The 20,175-nt window shown below is 39.0% G+C and overlaps 1 protein-coding gene across 1 annotated transcript; it reads right to left on the bottom strand.

The window, feature by feature from the left end:
- Positions 1-310: 310 nt before the first annotated feature.
- On the bottom strand, positions 311-19,805 carry LOC149252296 (cytochrome P450 750A1-like). The gene is made up of 5 exons (XM_089454117.1): positions 19,475-19,805; positions 1,526-1,797; positions 1,050-1,382; positions 776-952; positions 311-652 (listed from the first exon to the last, which is right to left on the bottom strand). The coding sequence occupies exons 1-5, from the start codon at positions 19,803-19,805 to the stop codon at positions 311-313; spliced, it is 1,455 nt and encodes a 484-aa protein (XP_089310243.1).
- Between the last annotated feature and the right edge of the window lie 370 nt (positions 19,806-20,175).

The raw sequence follows: 20,175 nt of genomic DNA, 5'->3' as shown, positions 1-20,175 counted from the left end.
AAAAAGAAAATGTAATATTAACCACTACGTAAGGAACTCGATCATAAATGAATCAAAACATTGGGTCTCAGCAATATCAATACTCATATTAAAGTTAGGAAAGTTACCTCGGTATTTACCCAATTTATTGAAGCATATTGCAATTCTCATCATCGCCATAACCTCTAACAGGAGCACTAACCACAATACATCGCCATAACATCTCACACAACCAAGCAAAACAATAGATTAAACAAACTACTAGCCAACGCTAAAGATGGCGGGAAGACCCGGGCCGTCCCAAACCTATATATCCATAATTTTCAAAATTCTAAACACAACTCAGTGGCAACCTCAATCTTGGAAACGCAAAGAGAGGAATTTCTCTGCGCATAGACACTACATGCGCTTCCTTCATATCCAATTGGGACAGATCACCTTCAACTCTCGAGTTAAAAATGTGCACCAGCTGAGCCAATGCAAGCGAAATAGTGGGAATAGCCAGAGGGGCCCCTGGGCATCCTCTACTTCCTGCCCCAAATGGAAGCATCCTCAAGTCTTGTGTACTTGTTATGTTCGTATAATCATTGTGTCCACCGAATTCCTCCATAAATCTTTCCGGTTTGAACTCTGAAGCATCTTTTCCCCATACATTAGGATCCCTTTCTATCACCTATAGATTCACCAATAACATTGTTTTTTTAGGTATATGATATTCTCCTACTGTAATGCCCTCTGCAGATTCATGGGGAATGCCTAGCAGCCCTACTGGGTATAATCGTAACGTCTCTCTGACCACACTGTGGAGGTATTTCATGCTTGCTACTTTTAACTCTTTAACTTTGGCATGTTTGCGAACTGTATATTCAATTTCTTCCTGCAACCTTTTCATTGCATTGGGATGTCTGAGTAGCTCACTCATTTCCCATTCTAAGGTAATGGCTGTCATCTCCATTCCGGCGGCGAACATGTCCTGACAAATTCATACAAATTCAATTCATGTCGTGCACTGACTGAGTATTAAGAATGATTAGAAAACTGAAAGAGAAAATGAGGTCGGAGAGACTTACAAACATAATTGCCTTGATGGTTTCTCGTGTGATCTTGTCGTCCGTCTTATCACTCTGGATCTGAAGAAGCACATCGACGAAGACTTTACCATATTCTGCCTTTGCCTTTGTCTGGCCATTTGAGGTTGAATCCACGCCATGATCCATATGGTCGTCTATTATTTTCTCGACAAATGCATCAAATATTTTGTAGGCCTTCTTTATTCGTCGATTGTTACCTTGCAAATCAAGCCAATCCAAAGAAGGAACAAAGTTTCTAATGTTAAAAGATCCCGCTGCAGCTAACACTTCTAACACCAGATCCCTGAATCTTTCGCCGCTGCTACCCAAATCCTTGTTAGAAAATTTGTTCCTTGCCAACATTCGCCAAATTATATTGGTGGTAACTTGGTAAGGGTAAAGAAGGCATTGCTGACATTCACGACAATTGTGCCACTCTCACTCTCCCCCCAAATGGAATGGATCATGGTAGATACCTCTTCCTCTCTCACATCCTTGAAGAACTCAATGCTTCTGGGAGTCAGCAATTCTGTAATGCATATTTTTCTCACGTATTTCCAATAATCTCCAAATGGAGTCGCTATCAAACCCCTGAAATCATAGGATAAGTATTTTGCTGTTGTTGTTAGACCAGGATTGGCAAAGACCAAATCGTGTGTTTTGAGAAAGTTCTTAGCCATCTCAGAAGACGAAACGACCACAGTGGGGATATAGCCAAAACGCAGAGACATGACGGGGCCATATTTTTCTGCAAGATTCTTGAGAGCATGGTGAGCAGGCAGAGTCAATTGATGAAGATTGTTGGAAATTTATGATGATTTCAAACACAAAAAAAAACAAGAGAACAACGCTCTGATACCAATGTTGTGATTTTTCTGCTAAAATTCCAAAAACAAAAGCTGAACAGAGAACGACGCTCTGTTTTTCAGCACAGGATCTTTAACACAACGGAAACTTAAAATTTATTTGCAGCAAACAGAGTTTTCACACACCAAAGATTTCTATTCATTAATAAAAACAATTGTTGTTAAAAAATATGATCTTCCTCTCTCACAGAGGGATTTTCAAAAGATTCAGACTGTTGTGTCTGCTGTATATTCTATTTCGCAGTTGCGGCTTTCTTTTACATTCACACGCTGTTGCGTGTTACAAATTCACTGCTGTGCTTTTCACATTCCTCTCTCACTCTCTTTGTCTCTACTGCTAATTGAAAAGAAAACTAAAACTATATATCTTCCGGGTTATGCGTGAAGGGTCAAAGTGGCCAGCAACCACATTTATAAAATGTTATGGGCCTCTGTTATAGTCTTCCGACAAAATCGGCCATTTCTAGTACTCTGTTGACTTGTTGGAGCTGGATGCAGTGGAATACGCAAGAAACCATACTCCTTTTAATGCACTTACCTGCTCGAGGCGCGTCCTTCTTGTTCTTGGCCATTCTTCTTCTTTAATGCAGCTGGTGAGCAGCAACGGCACAAAGCCTTCATTCTTCCTTGGGAACACAAACGTAGGTTAAAACATAAATAAGGCATGGTGGAGGCGTACACAAGCTAGAACAAATCACAGCCATCGGATTTGCAGATGAACGACGGGATCGCATCGCAACAGAAGACGTTATCGGGGGATGGGATGAGGTGAGAAGCGGCGATGTGCAATGTTCGATGATATCATATCGTAGTATCGCAATCGACGGATACAGGGCGGAGGGCTTAACGAGCAATGGACGAAAGTTGCGATCTGCGATCACATTGCAAGGTCGCAATCACAGAAAAAAAGGGAAACAAAATGAGGCAAGGGGTAAAGGGATGCGATTTGCGATATGATCGCATTGCAGAGAGAAAAATGCATGGTTTTTCTGAAGTAGAGTATGCCACTGCTGTTCAACTGTTACTACAATTGAAATTACAATTTCAACACTCCCCTTTAATTTCGACTGCTGGATTTTCAGTCATACCCAGACATTTCCTCAAATACTCAAAACTTTTGTGTCCCAAAGGCTTGGTCAGGATGTCTACAACCTATTCCTGAGTGCTACAGTGTTGTAAAACAATTTCTCTATCGTTCACCAATTCTCTGATGTAATGGAACTTTGTATTAATGTGTTTCATTCGTTTGTGAAACACAGAATTCTTGGACAATGCAATAGCTGAACTATTGTCGCAGAAAATCACCGTTGTTGTTGCCTGCTCTTGGCATAAACTTCTTAACGGTCTCCTCATCCAAACCACTTGACACACTGCTGCTGTAGCTGCCACGTATTCTGCCTCTGCTGTAGACAACGCCACAATGGGTTGTTTCTTAGAAGCCCATAAAATTGATCCTGAACCCATGTGAGAGAGATAAGCGGATGTGATTTTCCGATCATCTACACTTCTAGCCCAATCGCTATCGGTGTAGCCAACTAAATCTGAACTTTCTGAAAAATTATATAAAATGAAAAATATTTTTGTACCTTTGACATACCTCAATATTCTTTTTGTTGCCTGCGAATGTGCTTCTTTTGGCCTCTCCATGAATCTGGAAATTAAACTAACAGTAAACATTATGTCCGACCTAGTTGCAGTTAAATACATAAGGCTGCCAACTATTCTCTTGTACACGCTAGGATCAAAATCCTTGCTACTGTCCTCTTTGCTGAGTTTTAATCCCATCACCGTGGGAGTGATTGCTGCCTTGCTGTCCTGCATATTAAATCTGCCCAACACTTCATTTACATATTTTGCCTGCGAAATAAAAATTCCATTTTCATTTTGATCTACTTCTATTCCTAAGAAGTATTTCAGCAAACCCATGTCAGTCATCTCAAATTCTTCTTTCATGACTAATTTGAAGTTTTTAATGAGGTAGTCATCATTACCTGTAAAAATCACATCATCAACATACAACACTAGAAATAAAATTTTACAATCATTTTCTTTGATGTAGACGGTGGGTTCACCCTTAGATTTTGCAAATTCATTTTTCAGTAGATAGGAATCTATTCTACTGTACCATGCTCTTGGCACTTGCTTCAGCCCGTAAAGAGCTTTCTTCAATTTTCACACTTTGTGCTCTTGGCATTTCTTCTCATATCCTAGAGGTTGTTCAATGTAAACCTCTTCCATTAACACTCCATTTAGGAATGTTGACTTCACGTCCATTTGGTAAACTTTCCACTTGTTTTGTGCTGCTATGGACAACACTGCTCTCACGGTTTCCATTCTTGCAACCGGTACGAAAGTCTCCTCATAATCTTTCCCATACTGCTGCTTGTATCCCTTGACAACAAGTCTTGCCTTGTGCCTTTCTATCTTTCCTTCAGAATTACTCTTGGTCTTATAGACCCATTTAACTCCAATGACTTCTTTACCTTTTGGTAGCTCAACCAAATCCCATGTCTTGTTTCTTTCTATGGCATTGATCTCCTCATCCATAGCTCCTATACATTTCTTATATTTAATAGCATCTTCGAAATGAATAGGGTCATCAACATGACAGTACAAAGCAAACAAGGAATTCATTCCTTCATCATAAATATCACTTAAATTTTTGAATTTCTTACCTCTTTCATTCGGTGTGCAAGTGCTTGAAGACGCACTTGAATTTCCTCCTTGTGGTGTGCTTAGAGAAGCACTTTCATTTCTCCTCAAGGGTGTCCCTTGTTGTCCTTATGTTGGCACTGCTGTTTGGGGATGTATTTCAGCCATCTCCTCATCATCTTCATCATGAGACAAACAATTTTAACATTCACTGTTTTCTCTATGCTTCCATCCCAAGCTTCCTCCTCAAATAATTGAACATCTCTACTCACAAAAAACTTCTTGGTAGATGGGATATACAACCTGTAAGCTTTGGATTCCTCACTGTATCCAATGAAAATACATTTCTCCCCTTTGCTGTCCAACTGCCTCCTTAGCTGATCTGGAATGTTTGCATAGGCCACACATCCAAAAACCTTCATGTGGGTGACTCCTTCCTTTCTCCCACTCCATGCTTCTTCCTGCACTTTGTTCATGACTACTTTTGTAGGACATCTATTCAAAATATATACTGCACAGTGTACAACTTCAGCCCAATAATCATTTGGCAAATGCTTTGCCTTCAACATACTCCTTGCCATATCCATGATTGTTCTATTCTTTCTTTCAGCTACTCCATTTTGCTGCGGAGTGTACCTTGCTGTAAATTGCTGTAAATTGCTTGTGAATTCCATTCTATCTACAAGAACATAAAAATTCTTTGGAGATATACTCACCTCCACTGTCAGTGCTCAAAACTTTGATACGCAACCCACTTTGATTTTCCACAAGTGCTTTGAAATTTTGAAATTTTTCAAACACTTCACTTTTGTTCTTTAGGAAATAAACCCAAGTCTTTCTGGTGAAATCATCAATGAATGTTAGAAAATATTGGCTGCCTGCAAGTGATGGAGCTTGCATCGGTCCACATATATCTGAGTGGACAATCTCTAAGGGTGCTTTTGCCCTTATGCTTTTCCCTGATGGAAAACTTTCTCTGTGTTGTTTTCCCAAGATACAACCTTCACAAAGGCTGTCCGGTTTTTCTGTCAATGGTAAATCTCTTACAATTCCTTTTCTGCTCAGCAAGTTAAGAACTCCAAAGTTGAGATGTCCAAATCTCAAGTGCCACAACCAATTTTCATCCTTTGGTTTGCTTTGGAGAGCCCCTTTGGTAACTGCTGCAATTGCATCTTTGTTTTTCAAATCTTCCCTTATTCTGAGAGGGAACATTTTGTTCCTTGTCATCTTCACTTCAACAATGCATCTTTTGCTGGGTGCTCTATCCATGATGGTGCATACATCATTTTCAAAGAAAACATTGTAACCCTTTTGGACAAGCTGTCCAATACTTAAGAGGTTACACCTCATTCCAGGAACATAATAGACATCTGCTATGGTTTTGTTTTCACCTTTCTTTGTAAATATTTTTACTTCTCTTTTTCCCATAACAAAAATTTTACTATCAGTCCCAAGTGTGACTTGTGACTTCACACTTTGATCTAAAGTAGAAAACAGGGCTATGTTTCGTGTCATATGGTTACTACAACCGGAGTCTAGAAACCATATTGTTTAGTCAATTTAGTGTTCCTAAATTGATGTCATTAATTGTCAACCCGGGGTTCATAAGCTGATGAAGTGAGGGCGTACTATATGTACTTAAGTAACTTTCTTAGAGCTTTTGTCGTTTTGGGGGTGTTGTTTATGATTAACTTATCTTTGATGGAGTGATGGTTATAAACAGATGAGTGCAAGTGTGTGTAAAGTGAGTTCTAGATGAGTGAAAGTGTGTGTGAGTGAAGGTGATTTCTAATTACTTGCTGAATTTGTAAAGAAAAGAACTTGAAAGAAATGAGTAAATTAAAATGACTTGAAAGTAAATGACCATGTTCTAATGGCATTAGTCTCTATCCATACTGCTGCAAATAAAAGAAACAAGAAAATCACTTCAAGGATTGATGTTAATGATTATCTCCTCCTAACTCCCTGCTTCTACCACTTAGTACTGCGTAAAACACGATTAGGAGGTAGCTGAAAACAAATCCAAGAACTGATAAAAACTCTAATTGACAAATTGTAACACTACTAAGCCTTTTCCAACATACTGCTTCCTACATATGTGATTATGTGTAACAAGTGGAAAAAGTATTAGTATCACAAGCCAAGACTACTCAAATACAAGCTGCAATTAATTAGTGTTTTGTTCTCTTGAAATATAAGCCATTCATGATAAAGAGAGCATAAATGAATTAGCATCCAACTTGTAAAACTAAGCTAAAACTAGTCTAAAAAAACAGAGTCAAAAGGGCAGCATCATGAACAAGACAACTGCAACTACCATTAGATTTTAAAGCAAACACAACACACTTAATCCCGGGACCTGCAAAGAAGTAAACCTGATCAGTGAAAATAAAGGCTGCAGCAACAAAGAGAAATCAAGCTGTACATAACTCAAGAAAAGAAATTCTGTTTGTAAAATAAAGAAATTGCAGAAATATGAACATGAAAATACTTTACAAGGCTAATACGAACAGGGGCCCTCCATCCATATTATCCACAGAAAACTCAGATGCTCTTAAGACTTCAAAACAGCGTTTCCATTACTTTATATGCAAAGATACATAATCCAAAAGTGCTGGAACAGCTCTTTATAAAAACAGAGTTTGAAAACGTGCCAAAATTCTCACAAATACATACACTACAGCATCTGAAAAGGTAACCTTAGCGTACGCAGACGCAGGTATATATAGGCACCTGTAAGATGGCCTAATACGTAAACATAAAAACAGAAAATGAACTAACTGTCATGCGTATTAAAGATGTAATTAACACGTCATAGGCTTCGTGGTCAAGCTGGAGGTCTTGGTCGATATGGGCAATGAATCTAACATTAGATCATGTCCCCCACGGCTTTCAAAACATGGACAGGTCACCTTTTCCACCGACGTGATCAAACAGCTTACGTATCCACGTTGAGCTGTCTTTATTTGACCGAAACTTGACCCCCTTTGACCGGAGGTACAAGTGACGTGGCCGGCTGAACTGATGGCACAGGAACCTCGAGCATGTATATTCCAACATGCCCACGTGGCTCATTCTGCAAAATAGCACGTGGATCTTTGAGAACAACAAAATGGCTGCGGGATCATTAGATGGCTGCGGAATCAGCAGATGGCTGCGGAATCAGCAGAAAGCTGCGGAATACCTGCAAGTATGTCAAAAACTAAACAAAACAATTATCCATTAGCAAAGCTCACTTGATCATGTTTAATGACAACTAATGTAATGATCTGGGTGGAAAATGAGGTAAAGGAGAGAGGAAAGTGATGAAAACAGTAGGTAATGATAGAGGATAAGGTGTAAAGTAGGGACTCTACATACCCCCACTACGAGGGCATTGCATGTCCTCATGCAAAAAACACTGATCAATCAACCTGCTGTGATGCCTCTGCCAAGACATCCAATCTCCTCTTCTTTCTCTGTGTAGACACATTCACCCTTGGCTTCTTTACTAGGCATCTGAACTTTAGGTTGATCAAGGCTCTGTTGAGCTTGTTGCATCTCTTCCTTAACTTCTTGTTATTTCTTTGCCACAGGCCCAAATGTAACATGGTGTTATCATGAATCATTTTATCCAATTTGGCTTGCTCTTTCAACTTCTCATTTTCTTGCGTGATATGTCGATTTAGAACCTCAATCTCAAAAAGTTCCTGTTTCAAGGAGTGGACTTGTTGTTCTAAAGGCTGAACATTACTAGGGCCAGCGGCTGCTTGCTCCAATGTTTCCAGATAATTGTACACTTTTTGTTGTTCCGGGTCCACTTCAGGTGACTTTTTGGGACTTGGTTCATAATCAAATTCAGATCCATGTTCATGCTCAAGTTCATGTTCAAACGGACTTTCCTCACGTGGAGGAGAAGTCTCAATGTGCTCAGCGTGTGGAGGACTTGCAGTACCTTTTTGAGGTGAACTTAAGTCAATGAAGAATGACTGTTTACCCTTTGTGGCCCCTACTTTTCTATTTTTCAATCTACTGCTCCTTCTTACAGAGGTGGCACTCTGTTTTTCTTTTGGTACCTTCTGTTGTTTTTCTCTTGGTACTTTTTGCTTCTGTTTTATCTCCTTTTTGGAAAGAGCAGTTTTGTGAAGTTTGGCCATTCTCTGAGCTAAGGGTTGAGTATCTTCCTCACTAGTATCTTCAGGGATGAGGGAAGTTTCTTGGACTACAGATTTACCCTTATCCTGCTTACGTTTCTTCTTCCCTTCTTTCCTTTTCTGAGCAATTTCTTGAGCAAGTTCTGAAAGGGTTTCAGAGATAATTCCTTGGGCTGCTTGGTTATCATCTTCAGCAAATCCAGGATCAATATCCTGTCCAGAATACTGTATATCAGTTTCCTCATCAAACTGGTCTTGAACTGTTTCCTCTTGGGCAGTTGTTTCAGGCATAGTAGTATCAGGAACAATGGTTTCTGTTTGGGCAGTGGTTTCTTGGTTAACCCCCTCTCCTCTTTTCCTTCTACTTCTTTTTGGCACTTGAGGGGATCCTCCAGAAGTTTCTCCTAACTCTTGAAAATGGTTCCTTATGAGAAACCTCTCCCATGAGTCTCTTTTTGATTTTAATTGTTCCTCTACCAACAATTTCACAAGACCGTGATGACATAAATGTGCTTCAGCATTTCTAGGGTTCTTTTGGACCATTGCACACATTTTCTTAAGACTTGAAAAGAGAAAGTAAGGGAGATTAATGTCATCACCTAGAAAATGCATCATAACCTTTGCATGATAGACATATAAGACCCCAAATCTGCCTTCACAAGTGAAAAATTTCTGTACTAACAAGAGTAAAGTGGTCCACTCTTCTTTAACATATGAAACCGGAATCCCTTTGGTAAAGATACTTGTGTCCATACCTGGGTTTTTCAAAATTCGTTTCCACTGCTGATCTTGGACTGCCCGGTTCTTAAACCACCTTTCTCCTGTCTGTGGAAGTGAGGTAGCTTGAGCTATGCTGCTTTCATTGACTGTGAATTGTAAGTCTCCTATCTCCACGTGACCATCTTTTTCTGTGAAGGACCTTACAAAGGGCTTTGTCACCTCCTTATGGTAGCCTTTGAACTTCTGTAAACATTGTAACCAATTTGCCTTTTGTAAAGCCTCCTTGACCTGAGGATAACCTTCCAAAAACTTTGAACCTTCCGGTTCTGCCCTCAAAAGCTTTCCCATTTGCTTTTACGGCTCTGTTCTATTTGAAACACGGCTTTAAACAGCTTCACACAGTCAATTCACGGCTTTGGTTTCAGAACACGGCTTCAACAAGGGTTTTTCACAACTCTGTTCTGGAACACAGCTTTAAAATGGCCTTACACAGTGAATTTACGGCCTTAAGCACCGAGGATTATGGGTTCAACTTTGAATGTAGCCGTAACAGACCTCTACTGGTGTTTCGAATTAGCGGAGAGGGAAAAACAGAGTATGGTGAATGGCAGCGTAGTGAGCACGGCATAACAGAGTGTGGTAACAGCGTATATGGAATGAAACATGCGAGTGGAAATGGGAGTGAAATGATATGAGCGTAAGAGGGTAGAAGGGTTAATGAACAAACAACGGCTATGTCCTTAGATCTCGGCTTCGAAATTACACTTGGCTGCGTGAGTGGAGACGTAGTACATTAGGTTACGTCACCTAAGTACGAGATCTTAATGGAAGAGGCAGCCGGAAGTGAGATTTAAAATCGTGGTAATTAAGGACTGATAGTCGTGGATGATACGTGGATATATGGTCTCATGGCTAGGCAATCATTACACTTAGTGGCAAGAAACATAATTTAGAGAACTTTACATAATGAAATAACTGTTAGCTTAGGATTTGAAACATACCTCAGATTCCCCGCTTAGTTTTGCCTCTGATAACTTGCCACTTAACCCTTCACTGATTTTTGCATGACTATTATTGATGACTACTGCTGTAGAGAAATTTCAAACAGACTGTGTTTTTTATTTGTGCAGGTACAGAGAGCTGCAGAATCATTAGATGGCTGCAGAATCCTCAGATGGCTGCGGAATCTGCAGTAGTAGCCTCCAACTGCACAAAAGCACTTTAGTTGTAAAAAAAAATGACTTTATTGATGAGATGGAGTGTAGTGGGTGGATGGATGAATGAAAACAAATGAGGTGGAGTGGAAAATGGATGAAATGGTGGGTGAAATGGTGGTGATGATGAAATGAAATGAAATAAGGGAAGAAAGGGAATTTTTTCTTTAGAAAACGTGAGGTGTCAGGTGACCCTGATTTTCACCTCAAGTTTTATGTATGAGACTGCCAATCAGAGATTGGTTTTCAGGCTCATACATTTATTCTTTTTTTTTTTCTTTTTTCTTTTTTTTTTCTCTTTTTTTTTTTTTTTTTTTTTTTTCAAAAACCAAAGCTTTAGGCTGATGGAGGAGAAGAATTCTTCTCCACCAGCCTGATTGCAGAATCTCCTTTGAACAATTTGACAAACTCTTCTTTTGAGAATGGCTTCTGATAGATTTTCAAGCGGTGGCCATTCACAATAAGAGGAGTATGGAATTCATCAATAGTTTTTACTCGAACTACTCCATTGTTAAAGACTTCATCAATCTCATATGGCCCAAGCCAATGAGTTTGAAACTTTCCTTTGAAGTCTTTGAATTTTGAATCAAACAATAAAGCCCAATCTCCTTTCTGAAACTTTCTTTCTTTGATATGACGATCATGCCATTTAGATCTTTGGTGCTGAACTAGATCGGTCCTTAGAATTGCATCTTGTCTCATTTCATCTAGCTCATTTAGCTGGTCCATTCTGTGTCTTTGAGCTTCTGAGAGGCTTATTCCCAATTGGACTGCCATCTTGAAGGTCTTGATTTGGAACTCAATAGGAAGCAGGACTTCCTTCCCATAAACAAGTTCATAGGGGGAATGTCCTGTTGTGTTCTTCCATGTGGTCCTATAGGCCCATAAGGCTTCAGGGAGCCTTTCCGCCCAATCTCTTCTATGAAGATGAACAGTCTTGGTGATAATGCCTTCAAGAACTTTATTGGTAGATTCCACTTGACCATTAGATTGCGGATGGTAGGGAGTAGATGTTCTGTGCTTGATCTTATATTCCTCCATCAGCTTTTCCATCAAATTAGATGTAAACTGGCTGCCTTGATCTGTCACAATTTCCCTTGGGACACCAAAACGAGTGAAGATATCCTCAAAAAGAAATTGAACAACTGAATTTTCAGTGGCAGAAGGCAATGCTTTTGCTTCTACCCACTTAGTAACATAATCAGTACAAACCAGTATATATTTCTTTTGCTTTGATGGTGGATTAATTGGTCCAACGAAATCTAGAGCCCATTTCTCAAAGGGTTCGATGCATACCTGAGGCTGTAGAGGCATTTCATTTGAAGGAGTTGGTTTCCCAACTCTTTGGCAGCTGTCACACCTTTTAACATACTGCTTTGCATCTTTAAAGAGAGAAGGCCAATAATATCCTAGAGAAAGGATTTTATAGGCTGTCCTCTTGTCCGCAAAGTGCCCGCCGCATGGTTCATCATGACATGCCTTAAGGATGTCAGGCATTTCATCTTCCCGCACACATCTTCTGATTATACAATCTGGCCCTGTTTTGAACAATTCATTAGAAATCCAAGCATAATGTGAACTCTCCCGAATGATTTTCTTTTTCTCATTAGGAAATAAGTGTAGAGGAAGTTTTCCTGTAACAAGATAATTAGCCATATCTGCATACCAAGGTGTCTTGGTAGTCACTGCAAACAAGTATTCATCTGGGAACTTATCTTCTACTGGAGAATCCTCATTAGTGTTTTGGATTCTAGACAAGAAATCAGCTACTGTGTTTTGCTTTCCAGGTCTATCTAACACAATAATGTTGAATTCTTGCAAGAGTAAAAGCCATCTTGTAACTCTACCATTAGTGACATGTTTGTTCATTAAATATCTTATGGCAGAGTGATCAGTATGGACAAAGGTTTCATAGCCGGTTATGTAATGTCTAAACTTGTTGATTGCATGTACCACAGCTATGAACTCTTTTTATGTAACAGTATAATTTAACTCAGTAGGAGTCAAATTCTTACTTCTGTAATAAATGGCATAAGGGATCAAATCCTTTTGTCCCAAAACAGCTCCTAGAGCTGTATCTGAAGCATCAGTAGAGATGTGGAAAGGGAGTTTCCAATTTGGCCCCCTTAAGATGGGTGCTTCAGATATTCTAGACTTTAAAGCTTCAAAGGCAGATTGACATTCATGATCCCACTTAAACTCACAGTCCTTGGTAAGCAGTTTGAAAAGAGGGGACGCTATCCTAGTGAAGTTTTCAATAAATCTTCTCTAATACCCAGTAAACCCAAGAAAACTTCTAACATCCTTTTGGCAATTTGGAACAGGTAACTTAGAGATGAATTCAACTTTGGATTTATCAACCTTGATCCCATCTCCTGAAATATGATGTCCTAAAACAGTCCCTTCAGTAAACATCATAAAACATTTTTCATGACTTAAAGAAAGATTTGTTTCCTTACATCTTACCAGTACTTTTTCCAAATTTTCCAAAGCTTCTTCAAATGTATTACCATAAACTGTGAAATCGTCCATGTATACCTCTACACAATCATGAATCAGATCTGAAAAGATTCCTAATACAGCCCTTTGAAATGTAGCAGGTGCATTGCACAATCCAAAAGGGAGTACTCGGTAGGCAAAAGTTCCCCAAGGACAAGTAAATGTGGTTTTGTCTTGATCTTCAGGTGCTACCTGAATTTGATTGTACCCACTAAAACCATCCAAGAATGAGAAATACTTTTTACCTGCTAAAGTGTCTAGTACCTGATCAATAAAAGGTAAAGGAAAATGATCCTTTAAGGTTGCCTTGTTCAATTCTCAATAATCAATGCAAACTCTCCATTTACCATTCTTTTTGGGCACTATAACCAAGGGAGAAACCCATTGGCTATCTGAGATGGGGTAAATGAAGTTTACCTTGAGCAATTTCTGCAGTTCTTCTTTCACAATTTCCCTAAGATTTGGATTCATCCTTCTTTGTGGTTGCCTAATAGGTCTGCTATTCTCTTCAATGTAGATGTGATGAATACAAGTCTTAGGATCGATTCCTTTCATGTCAGTGTATTCCCATGCAAAGGCAGTGGAATGTTTTTGCAACAATTTAGTTAATTCTTCTCGTTGTGGTCTTCCCAAGTTTTTGTTAATGTTTAATGTTTTTCCTGGGAGGATTTCAACTATAGAACTACCAAACTCTTCCATTGAGAAGAGAGACATTTGTCTAGAGGAGAGATATTCAATGTCTGCATCTATCTGAAAATGTTCAGAGTCATATTCTAAAGATACTTCAAAATTTTCTAATGTATTGAGAATTTGACTATCCTCACTGATCTCAGAGATGGTGAGAACTGGTTGTATAGTATCTTCATCCTCTACCCATTCATCTTCTCCTATTTCTGTTATGGCTTTTGCTGGGGGATACAAGTTGAATTTCTTGGTGGAATTACCATCTGATATATACATGTCTCCAGACCTACAGCTTATGAAAGCATCAGCTGTGGCCAGCCAAGGTCTTCCTAAAATAAGAGGATGTCCTCCTAGATTGTTCTTGGGAGTTAAAATCATAAAATCAACAGGATATTCCCAAGAATCTAGAGAGACTGGAATGTCTTCCAATACACCGTCAGGTTTAATGATTGACCTATCTGCAAGCTGCAGTAGAGTGGGTGTAAAGAGAAGGTTAGGAAGCTTTAACTGATCCATGGTCTGTCTACTCATGATGTTGATCGCGGCCCCTAAGTCAATAAGAGTATTTGGGATTTCAACCCCATTAATATGAGTTTTGACAATAGGGCTACCGGGATCTACATACTTTTGCATGGTAATCTTTCCCATCATTATGTCTGCAATTTTTCCAACTAGATGTATCCTTTTAGTATCTCTGGTTCGTTTTACTGTTTTCTTCAAACTCAACTCCTTTATTGTCTTCGCTAGAATGGGAATTTCCTTAATGGCCTGTAACAAGGGAATTTTGATACATACATTTTTCAATTCATCTAGGAAGTTATAGTCAGGCACCCATATCTGCTTTTCTATCCCTTTATGAATTTGCAATCTTTCAGGAAAGGGAGGTGTAGCTGTGGGTGTAGGTTGCTCAACTAATGGAGTTGTAGAGATTGATTCTTTTTCTTTTTCTTTTTGGATATTTGGGGTTTGAAGTGATACTTCAGAACCTTTATTGACTTTGAGAGATTCTTCCTCAGAAATGCTTGGTTGTTGAACACTTGTGGAAGGTTGATCTAGGATTCTACCTGATCTAAGTTGTACTTCATTAAGAGGAACAACCATGTAGGTAGGGAATGGTTGACCTTCCATCATATAAGCATTTTGAGGGTTCCTATTATTTGGATTCGGTAATGGCTGAGAGGGAAGTTGGTTAGATTTCTGCTGGGATTGAAGTGCTACTTGAGAATTTTGATTTTGTGGAGGAGTTTGTTGTTGTTGAGGGTATGGCAATGATAGTTGTTGACCTTGGTTTGGAAGTTGTGGAGCTTGCTGATTCTGAAATGATGGAGGATATTGATAGAATTGTGCAAATCTCCCATAAGGATTTTGCATGCTTTACATCCATGCTTGGAAAGCATTTTGAGGTTGAGGCCAAGGTTGTTGCCAAGGATTCCAACTTGGTTGGGATTGAGAATTCATAGAGTTGTTAAACCCTTGATTCTGTTGTCCTTGCCAAGGTCTCCTTGCAATAAAACAGAAAGATTCGAGTGTATCTGGATCCTCTTGAAAGACTGCTTTGAGGCCAGGGATGGAAGGACAATCCTTGGTCTCATGAGTTTCTGAGAAAATTACACATGTTTCTACAACGTGTGCATCTAAGGGACATTCCCTTAAAGCATGTTTCTTTATACATTTCGGGCAAAAAATAGCCAAAGCTTCGGCTTCTACTTTTTGTTTATTGTGAATCTTAAGGGTATCAAGTTGTTCACTAAGACTCCCTAAGATGTCAGTTTTAAACTCATCAAGCATACTGCCGATTTCAACCCTACTCATTGATCCTGTTGCAGATTTATTTGCCCTAAGGAGAGAAGGATCTCTAGGCCCTTTTTGAGTTTTTGATTTGCCCCTTGAGAGATGGATACAAAGTTCGGCTATGTCATTGAGAGAAAGTTGAGAAATATCCCCTTTCCCCATCATGTTTAAGATGTCTATCCATTCATCTCTGATGGCTTTTAATAAGAGGGTTTTTAAGGTCTCTTCATCCAAGGTGTTCATTTTTGCTCTTTTCAAGTTATATTGAAACCTTTCAAGTAAATCTTCTAGACTCTCATCCTCTTTTTGTATCATTTTAAAAACCTCGTCCTTGTGATTAGTAGGCATGCAATAGTCTAAATACCTATCCAAAAATGTCTGTTTCATCTCATCCCAAGTCCTAATGGATTGAGTGAGTAACCCCATAAACCATTTCAAGGCTTGATCCTTCAGTGTTGAAGGGAACAACTTGAGTTTCTGAGAGTCATCCAGGTAGTCATAAGTTCGACACACCACTTCAAACTCAAATAAGAATGTTTCAGGGTCCTCAGTCCTTAACCCATGGAAGTTAGGGAGGACAGATGGTGATATGTTTTTCATAGTAGCTCGGGAATCCTCATTAACAATGGGAAACCCAAATGAATTATCCCCATTTCTATTTCCTCCTCCTATGGGACCTCTACCTCCGTTATTGTTATTGTTGTTTCCTCCTCCTCCTCTACCCCTACCTCTACCTCCTCCTTCTTCCTCTGCCATGATGATTCTCCTAGGGATTTCAAAATCTTCTGGTTCCTCTACAAAAGGTGAATGAGAAGGGATTTCTCCTTCTTCTTCAGATGATTCCAATTCCTCAATTACAATTGGTCTTCCTGTAGGAGAAAGAGAAGAGTCTTCTCCTAGTTCAAACTCAATAGAAGGTGTAGGAGAGTCAACTCTTGGCTCTTGAATTTCAGGAATTCTAGGACTAGGAGTTTCGGTTGGAGATAAGGGGGGTGTCTCTTGTCTATCCCTTGAAGCAGATGGACTTGTAAAAATTGAACTTCGAGCTCTAGCTAAAAACCGTCCTCTAGAATCTCTAGCTCTATGCATGTCATTTTTTATTTTTCTTTCAAGTCAAGTTAATAGTTCTTTTTCTGATCTTCCAGTTCACTCTAGGTGCAACAAGAGAGCATACTCAAGAGACTACTAAATCAATAACTTTCTCCTTTCTGATCCTCCAGATCACTTTAAAGTGCAAGAGGAGAGCATACTTGGATAGATTATTAACTTCTTTCCTTGAATTTTTTTTATGTTTTTTTTTCTCTAAGTATGGCTACTTAATTTCACTTCCCCGGCAACGGCGCCAAAATGTTTAGTCAATTTAGTGTTCCTAAATTGATGTCATTAATTGTCAACCCGGGGCTCGTAAGCTGATGAAGTGAGGGTGTACTATATGTACTTAAGTAACTTTCTTAGAGCTTTTGTCGTTTTGGGGGTGTTGTTTATGGTTAACTTATCTTTGATGGAGTGATGGTTATAAACAGATGAGTGCAAGTGTGTGAAAAGTGAGTTCTAGATGAGTGAAAGTGTGTGTGAGTGAAGGTGATTTCTAATTACTTGCTGAATTTGTAAAGAAAAGAACTTGAAAGAAATGAGTAAATTAAAATGACTTGAAAGTAAATGACCACGTTCTAATGGCATTAGTCTCTATCCATACTGCTGCAAATAAAAGAAACAAGAAAATCACTTCAAGGATTGATGTTAATGATTATCTCCTCCTAACTCCCTGCTTCTACCACTTAGTACTGCGTAAAACACGATTAGGAGGTAGCTGAAAACAAATCCAAGAACTGATAAAAACTCTAATCTACTCTAATTGACAAATTGTAACACTACTAAGCCTTTTCCAACATACTGCTTCCTACATATGTGATTATGTGTAACAAGTGGAAAAAGTATTAGTATCACAAGCCAAGACTACTCAAATACAAGCTGCAATTAATTAGTGTTTTGTTCTCTTGAAATATAAGCCATTCATGATAAAGAGAGCATAAATGAATTAGCATCCAACTTGTAAAACTAAGCTAAAACTAGTCTAAAAAAACAGAGTCAAAAGGGCAGCATCATGAACAAGACAACTGCAACTACCATTAGATTTTAAAGCAAACACAACACACTTAATCCCGGGACCTGCAAAGAAGTAAACCTGATCAGTGAAAATAAAGGCTGCAGCAACAAAGAGAAATCAAGCTGTACATAACTCAAGAAAAGAAATTCTGTTTGTAAAATAAAGAAATTGCAGAAATATGAACATGAAAATACTTTACAAGGCTAATACGAACAGGGGCCCTCCATCCATATTATCCACAGAAAACTCAGATGCTCTTAAGACTTCAAAACAACGTTTCCATTACTTTATATGCAAAGATACATAATCCAAAAGTGCTGGAACAACTCTTTATAAAAACAGAGTTTGAAAACGTGCCAAAATTCTCACAAATACATACACTACAGCATCTGAAAAGGTAACCTTAGCGTACGCAGACGCAGGTATATATAGGCACCTGTAAGATGGCCTAATACGTAAACATAAAAACAGAAAATGAACTAACTGTCATGCGTATTAAAGATGTAATTAACACGTCATAGGCTTCGTGGTCAAGCTGGAGGTCTTGGTCGATATGGGCAATGGATCTAACATTAGATCATGTCCCCCACGGCTTTCAAAACATGGACAGGTCACCTTTTCCACCGACGTGATCAAACAGCTTACGTATCCACGTTGAGCTATCTTTATTTGACCGAAACTTGACCCCCTTTGACCTGAGGTACAAGTGACGTGGCCGGATGAACTGATGACACAGGAACCTCGAGCATGTATATTCCAACATGCCCACGTGGCTCATTCTGCAAAATAGCACGTGGATCTTTGAGAACAACAAAATGGCTACGGGATCATTAGATGGCTGTGGAATCAGCAGATGGCTGCGGAATCAGCAGAAAGCTGCGGAATACCTGCAAGTATGTCAAAAACTAAACAAAACAATTATCCATTAGCAAAGCTCACTTGATCATGTTTAATGACAACTAATGTAATGATCTGGGTGGAAAATGAGGTAAAGGAGAGAGGAAAGTGATGAAAACAGTAGGTAACGATAGAGGATAAGGTGTAAAGTAGGGACTCTACACATATATCTTCACTATTTGTTTTAGCCATGTTACAAGCTAACAATACATTATCTTGGCTGATATTTTCTCTAGTGATATTTGCACTAGATCTATTGTTCATATCATGCTGCTTCTTTTTACATTCAATGGCATAGTGCCCATATTTTTTAACATATTATAACATTGGACATTGGATTTTTCATACCTTTGTCCTTGAACATGATATTGTCCGCTTTGTTGGCTGCTGCCTTGGCCTTGGTTCTAATTTAGATTGCTGCTTCCTCCTTAAACATTTGCAGCACTGTTCTTTCCACCTCTGTTTTGGCTTCTGCCTCTTGCTTTCTTGTTTCCTCTGCCTTGACCTTCTCCTCTTCCAAAGGACATTTGGGTCTTGAAGGCTTGCTCTAGAGATGATTTTTCCTTTCTACTCAATCTCTGCTCATGTGTTATCAGTGATGCATGCAGTTCATCAACTGAAAAATTTGAGAGATCCTTTGTCTCTTCTATGGTGGTGACAATCACATGGAACTTTGAGGGTAGGCTCCTAAATAGTTTCTCCACAATCCTTTCCTTAAGAACTTCTCCATGAAATCTTATTTGTGTGACTAGACCAATCACATGTGTGAAGAATGAGTCAATATTGTCTGACTCCTTCATGCACAGATTCTCAAAATCGCTTCTTAGCAACTGTAGTTTTGATGTCTTCACTTTCTCCATACCTTGATAGGCTATTTTAAGAGTTTTCCATGCTTCTTTAGATGTATTAGCTGCTGCTAACCTCGAAGACACACTTCCATGCACTTCTTGATGCAAGAAGAAGAGGGCTTTTGAATCATTCTTCTTGTAGCTCTTCAACAGATATTTCTCTACCTGAGTTAGATTATTAAACTCATTTTCATCTGTTGGTTCTTTAAAACCGTCTTCAACTATTTCCCACAAGTCTTGAGAAGCAAACAAGGCTTTCATTGTTATTGCCCAATAGTCATAATTATTGCCATCAAATAGTGGGAGTTGCACACCCATGCTATTGTTAGTGCTCGTGCCAGCCATTCTTGCACTTTCAACTATACTTCAAATATACAGTCAAGTATTTAAATCACTGGCTTGAGGAATACCTTGGATTTTTGACTGAGTCTTCACTCTGCTGGGGAAGTTGCTGCAACAAGAAATCCTTCCTTCAGCTTCTTTGACCCTTCAAAGAGCCTGGACTAGCTCTGATACCACTGTTGGAAATTTTTGATGATTTTAAACACAAAAAAAAACAGAGAACAATGTTCTGATACCAATGTTGGTATTTTTCTGCTAAAATTCCAAAAACAAAAGCTGAACAGAGAATGCCGCTCTTTTTTTCAACACAGGATCTTTAACACAGCGGAAACATAAAATTTATTTGCAGCGGACATAGTTTTCACACACCAAA

This window comes from Pinus tabuliformis, chromosome 7, assembly GCF_031772625.1.
Source record: "Pinus tabuliformis cultivar Carrire ecotype Pingquan chromosome 7, CPIR1, whole genome shotgun sequence".
Taxonomy (NCBI): Eukaryota; Viridiplantae; Streptophyta; class Pinopsida; order Pinales; family Pinaceae; genus Pinus; species Pinus tabuliformis.
The sequence above is the reverse complement of the archived record's forward strand: the minus strand, read 5'-3'. Positions and strand labels throughout refer to the sequence as shown.

Bases quoted from the DNA above. Each gene is read 5' to 3' on its own strand.
- LOC149252296 (XM_089454117.1), bottom strand. From the start codon at position 19,805: ATGGCTGGCACGAGCACTAACAATAGCATGGGTGTGCAACTCCCACTA. The intron at 1,383-1,525 runs GTATCTACCATG...TTTTCTAACAAG, and splicing joins AGGATGTGAGAGAGGAAGAG to GATTTGGGTAGCAGCGGCGA. The intron at 953-1,049 runs GTAAGTCTCTCC...TGAATTTGTCAG, and splicing joins CCATCAAGGCAATTATGTTT to GACATGTTCGCCGCCGGAAT.